The sequence below is a fragment of the Symphodus melops genome (assembly GCF_947650265.1).
Source record: "Symphodus melops genome assembly, chromosome: 1".
Taxonomy (NCBI): domain Eukaryota; kingdom Metazoa; phylum Chordata; class Actinopteri; order Labriformes; family Labridae; genus Symphodus; species Symphodus melops.
Window position 1 is genome coordinate 47862312 of NC_136691.1, and position 6000 is coordinate 47868311.

Below are 6000 nucleotides of genomic sequence, written 5' to 3' on the forward strand. Positions count from 1 at the left end.
GGTGAGGACGTGCGCCGTAGTTGTCTGACTGAACCTGAATATGGAACATTAAATCTCTTTGTCAGAGTCCTCCTCAGCCCGGGGCCGACTTCTGTCCCTTCTGTGCCGCTGACCACGGGCACGCCGTTAACGCTTGTGTTGCTTCCAGGTGAAACTCTGCTGCACTAAAAATACATCCGTCTACTTTTCTGTGCCGCCTCGATCTGCCCAGATGAGCCGAGCAGGAACTCTGACACAGGAAGTGCACACTTATTTAGGTTGATTTTTAAAATGAAACGCCCCCCGTGCTCATCTCATCATCGACAATGAACAACTACTTTTGAAGACAGGAAAGTGTCACATAGAATACTTCGTTATCTGACCATGCTGTGACCCATTTACAAGTCGTTTTCTTTTTCTATGAACCTGCCAACATGATGGAGTTTATTTTTTATTGTGTACTGGTTTGTGTGTGTGTATGTGTGTTTGAGAGGTGGTGTGTGATTACCATATATTTTCCCTGTGGTGTGTATTTCAAAGAGCTGTTTAATGTTCTTCTGTAGTGGATGTGTCAAAGAGTGTGCCGTCAGCAGCTCGTCCCAGACATTCAAATTTAAGATGTCTCTTTGCTTCCCCCCCTCCTCTCCCCTTCCTCCTCCACAGTGGATTCACTATTGAACTGGCTTCTGCACTCACTGTCGTGTTGGCTTCCAATATCGGAATCCCTGTCAGTACTACACACTGCAAGGTATGACCGAGCGGCCCCCCCTCATCTGGCCTCTCAGCTTCCCCCCCCCCTACAGGTGTTTCCAGGGGAGAGGGAGCTCACACTGCCTCCTAGGGCATCACGCTGGTCGACATCTGAAAATAAATCAGACACAATGTAGTGATGAGGCAGGTCGTTTCACAAGCACAGTGCATCATTTAAATTAGGAGTGGGAGCAACCCCCCCCCCCCACACACACACACACACACACACTTTTCTGAGAACTTTAAGGTCGTTGTTAAAAGTTGATCAAGTCTCTTAAAAGAAACATTCATGTGCTTATACCAGAAGTCTAAACTAACGAACTAAAAGTGATTTTTTTTTTAAGCACTGTGAGTGCAGAAATGAGCGAGAATATCTTTTTAATATTTGCAAATAGCAAAGTGAGTACAGTCACAAAACCAGAACCAAGTGATTAACAGGAACTATCCTCTAGTCCTTCACATCTGACTATCCTCACCTTTTATTTCACTTTGTTCAAAGACAATCAAACTATCGAAGTCATGTCCAGCCTGCATGAGACGGCCCCTGGCAGCTGTGTGCAGCCCCTCTCCCCTGTTTTTTTTGCAGGAACATCGGATCAAGGCAGAAAGAAACGCAGACCCATCCTGGCCCTACCCCTCTCTCGCCCCCTCTTCCCCATCGACATGGTGTCTCATCCTCTGTTTCATTTCCAACAACTGTTCTCCATGTTTTTTGTCCTCTCAGCAATGGCATGGTTTGCTGTGTGGGTCATCCACCCTCCCGTGCTTGACTGCAAGCAGACTCCTTCTCCCGCCAACCCCACCAGCCCGCCAACCCCACCTGTCCAACTTGTTTACAGCACTCTTACCTCTCCCTCTCCATCTTTCTCTCTGTGTCTCCACTCATCTGTCTTCACAGCGGATTTTGCATTGAAGTAATGAGTGCCCTAACAGTGCTTGTTGCATCAAATGTGGGCATCCCAATAAGCTCCACCCACTGCAAGGTATTGGAGTCATTGGTAGTGAAGCCGTGTAGAGCCCTCCCAGAGCTCCACTTCACTGCTTCACCTGTAGCCTTCAATCACCAAAGCCAATCACAACTCCGGGAGTTTCTGTTTTGACCTCTGGTGCAGTTTTTCTCTGACAGCAAGTTTTTTGTTCCTTTTTTTAAATTGACCAAGAATAATGAATGAATTGTAAGCTTATTAGATAGTAAACCACAGTCTATTGGCTGAATATGAAGCTACAACCAGAAGCAGATTAGTAGCTTCACAAAAAGACTACAAATAGGGAAACGTCCCGCTTCTTTACCAGCTACATTTTCTGTTGCATCCACTTACACATGTTTTTAGGAAAATCTCTTACAGGTCATTTACCAATGAAACCAGTAAACTGGCATTATCACATACTTATCACAATTAGTTGGTGTCAAAGGTCCTAAAGGCAGATTTCGTTGGACAGAGCAAGGCTAGCAGTTTTTTTTTTTTTGCTATCTTAATCCAGCTGTCAGGCAGATGTAGCTGTGAATGGTAGTCAGAAAGCAAAATGTAGATCTTTTTTAACAGTGCATACTTCACTTTTAAATGTAATAGTATTTCACATGAAGGTTTAAGTCAAAACAATATATTAATGCAACTGTGAACACTTTTTTTTAGGGTTTAGATTTAAACTTGTAAAGTGCTGTAGAGAAAACTGCACAAGACTCAAAACTGGTGTTTAACTGTTGATATCTAAACATCAACATTGCAATTTAATCTACTTTCATTTCTCATCTCCACATACCCCTGTCTCTTCCCTAAAACCTCACATAATCAAATGCTTTGTCAACATGCTTAATCTACTGATGGGTAGAGGTTTCTGACTGTGGCGGTGATTTTGGCTGATTTAGGGACTTTGTCTGGTGGATCCACAGATGTTGCTGGATGAAATCTTGAAAAAAAAAAAAAAAAAAACCTTTTTTGAAGGCTTTAACCTCAAAGTACTGTTCATCAAAGCCCCATTGAAGGTTTCAGAAAGTAGCCAACCACATCTGTGAAAAATCATCCAGAAGTCTGTGAGAGAGAGAGTGTGTGTTGAGTGATGGGCATCCATTTGGTTCAAGTTCAAAGTGACCATTTGCTTTAGGGATTTTTTTTTTCATGTTAAGAACTAAATGGATGCCCAGCTCGACTGTTTGGGGGCGCTTAAATTGGTTTATGTACAATGACTGATTGTTTCAAAAGCTCTTCGGGCAGTTAGCAGCCCAAACACGGAGGTCACAGAGTTCAGGCTTTTCTGCTGCATGCCTGGAATACTACTACTGGCTCTAAGCACACTCCCTGACCACTATGTTCACATTTACTTCCACACATTCTTTTGATAGACTTTTTTCACAATAATGTAATTATCAAACCAATTCTCTGAGATTGATTCTGAGAAGTATTGTAGTGGCCAACTTAACCTTAATCTTCTTCCAGGCAGTCTTTTTGTATGACTGACCTATTGACCACAAACATGCCCGTCTCTCTTGAGCTGACCGTCCCACATTTAGTGGTGAGTTAGACAGAAGGCATGTCCTGTTTCTCTGGCCATATAAGAGCAGGAACAGTCCGCCCACCTGTTGAGTCACTGCACAGAGCTGAAACCAGTCACTGCACAGACCACTCCAACACACTGAGGTGTCTGAAATGTGATTACACATCACCAGAGGAAATTTGATTTCTGATAAGTTATCTTTTTTAAAGGTGAGAGAAAGGTGGAAGTCTAACATGAGCAGCAATAGCTGAAAAACAAAACAAAGAACCTCTAAAGAAGAGCATGTTTCAGACTTTAAAGAGGACAAATCCAGTAGTTTGGTTCTGCTCATTTTGGATTTTCACTCTATATTTCTAATATTTAGATTTAACTATGAACTGCTTGCTCTGACTAACCCAAAAATAATGCACTGAGTTGGTACTGAAAAGCTGAAGGTTGGGTTCAGGCTTTTTTGTTCAGATGCTATTTTTTTTTTTTTATCACCTTTTTAGTATATTTACATGTAAAATCAATGTTTGAATGTAACTCGGTCAACAAAAACTCCAGTATAAGTGAAGCAGGGTTAAATGCTTAAAATGCAGAATGAGTTGGATTTGGTTTTTAAACGCAGCCCTTCAAAGTCGGCCTCTACACCCCTGATCAATGATACCAGTACCTGCTGCATGGATGCCTACTAATGAAAAAGCACATGGTAACTCGGTTTTTATAAAGTCCGACCTCTCACCCTGTGGGCTGTCACTGGCTGGGAGCTACACACCCACTGTCCAAATGATGACGCCCAGAAATAGTTACTTATGGCACATACAAACACTGTGTCTGACTTCTTATGGGGTTGGAGTTTAGAAAATTCTGCCCCAGCTGTTTGTGTTCTTTAACTAGTAGTATTTGAAACAGTATTTTTTAACACTGTTGGTACTTTCTTCACCCCTGTTAACTTAGCATTATTGTTTTAGAGCCTTAAAATGAGTATTTTCTACCAGCCAGGTCTATTAAGACAAGGTTGACACACAACGAAACATTAAGTATGTATAAGAAGTAGACAGAGAGACAAGCAAATACAGTACAAATGATTTGTTCTATAAAAATCTTAAAGAAAGCCTGAACAACCTGCAGCTCTTTCATGTTGTCTTTTTCTGTGCGGCCTCTGATTGTTTTCTTTCCTCCCTTCTGGCTGCGGCCTCCAGGTGGGCTCGGTCGTTGCCGTCGGTTGGATCCGTTCCCAGAAAGGGGTGGACTGGCGCCTCTTCAGGAACATCTTCCTGGCGTGGTTCGTCACAGTGCCAGTGGCCGGTCTGTTTAGTGCCGCCATCATGGCCCTGTTCGTCTACGGCATCCTACCCTTCGTCTGAGGGCGCACAGCCAGGAGGGAGTACAGAGGAGGAAGAGAGAGTCAGAGAGGGAAACTTGGGTAAAAATCATAACTCGAGTGTGTCGTGGGTGCAGATAAAGGAAAAGAGGAGAGGGAAAGAGCGAGGTTGACGCAGAGGAAAGAAGAGGGGAGGGACTTGGTTGTACTGAGAATGTGAGGAGGGTTGGTTCATATGCTGCCTGGCTCCTTAGTCCAGAGATCTTTTTTGACTCATTTGAGTTTCTGATCGGTTTTTATTTATTCTCATTTTGGGTGCATAAGAAAGTGTGTGTAACCAGAGTGTTCACCAAACTATTCAATCTGCTGTACATATGACAATAATAGAGAGATTCAAGTACCTTTAACAAGAATTATGGTTTCCTCGGAAACAGTGGCAGCCACTTTCTGTCTTTTCATAAAAAATAAATAAATCATGAGTTTAAAATAATTCTGATCAGCACATGACTTAAAAAAAACAAAACCTGGACAACAAGCCTGCAGTTAGATGACATCATCCTGCCTGCTCATCCAGGTAGCATCCCTGGTCAAGTGCTCATTATTATTGTTCCAAAATGCCAGAAAATAACCCTGTACATACTGTATTGTTATATTGGATTGAGTGTGATTTGTTGTATTGCGGCTTGCTTTTAAAGTTTAAAAAAAAAAAAAAAAAAGGAAGAAGAAAAGATGTGCGTGTGGTCAACCAACCCATCAATCATCTCACTTTGAAACATGCTAGCCAGGAACAACTAGGGCCAAATGAAGGTACACCTCAGAGAGGGGTAGTGGGACTGTCACTCTGCTTTTTTTTATTCTCCACATAATACCATAGAAACCTGATTTGCTAAAGAGTTGATTTTCGTCGAGAGCTCCTGTATGTTTTTAGAGATGGATCTCATATTTTTTAATGATGTATTTATACTGTAATTTGTACTGTAAATAATGTCCTTACAGAATTTTTTGGGGTGGGAGTAGGGGAGGATTATGGGTCACATCTTCATGATCTCATAGAGTATTTTTGACATCCAGAGTACACGTACAAACACCCTAAATAAACACACACGACAATGTGCTATTTTGCAGATGTTGCAAACAACTTTAAAGTAAAGACTCGATCCTGATTACAAGAGAGAAAACCGTAGATACTCCTCCCTTCTTTTTAATTGTGTCAGCCGAGTCAAAGGTTTCAGCACAAAGTTATCTTACGTTTAAAAGTTCCTCCTGGAGAAGATTAGTTTTGGATATGAATATGCAAAGGAGGGTGACTCTTCAAAGTAGAATTAGGTGCAGCAGAAGCCAAAAAAAAAAGGACAAATACACAGGTGTTAAGGTCCCCAGAAAATGTTCACATATCTTCATCCATATGCCTTTGTTTTCATACATGAAGCTCAGTTAATGGAGTCATTTTCTCATATCAAATGCTCCCTGCC

General features: G+C 41.9%; 1 protein-coding gene across 8 annotated transcripts in view; it reads left to right on the forward strand.

The window, feature by feature from the left end:
• slc20a2 (solute carrier family 20 member 2) overlaps positions 1 to 5994 on the forward strand; it is a gene marked incomplete at its 3' end in the record, with an annotated part of 41639 nt that extends 35645 nt beyond the window's left edge. For 6 of the 8 annotated variants that reach the window (XM_079342368.1, XM_079342373.1, XM_079342372.1 and 3 more), the window contains exons 10-11: positions 643 to 727; positions 4407 to 5994. In XM_079342368.1, the coding sequence (XP_079198494.1) occupies positions 643 to 727; positions 4407 to 4571 (250 nt within the window). Of the gene's footprint in view, positions 1 to 642; positions 734 to 1627; positions 1713 to 4406 lie in introns of those variants that run through there. The other 2 variants (XM_079342374.1, XM_079342375.1) reach the window with 2 other exon arrangements.
• Between the last annotated feature and the right edge of the window lie 6 nt (positions 5995 to 6000).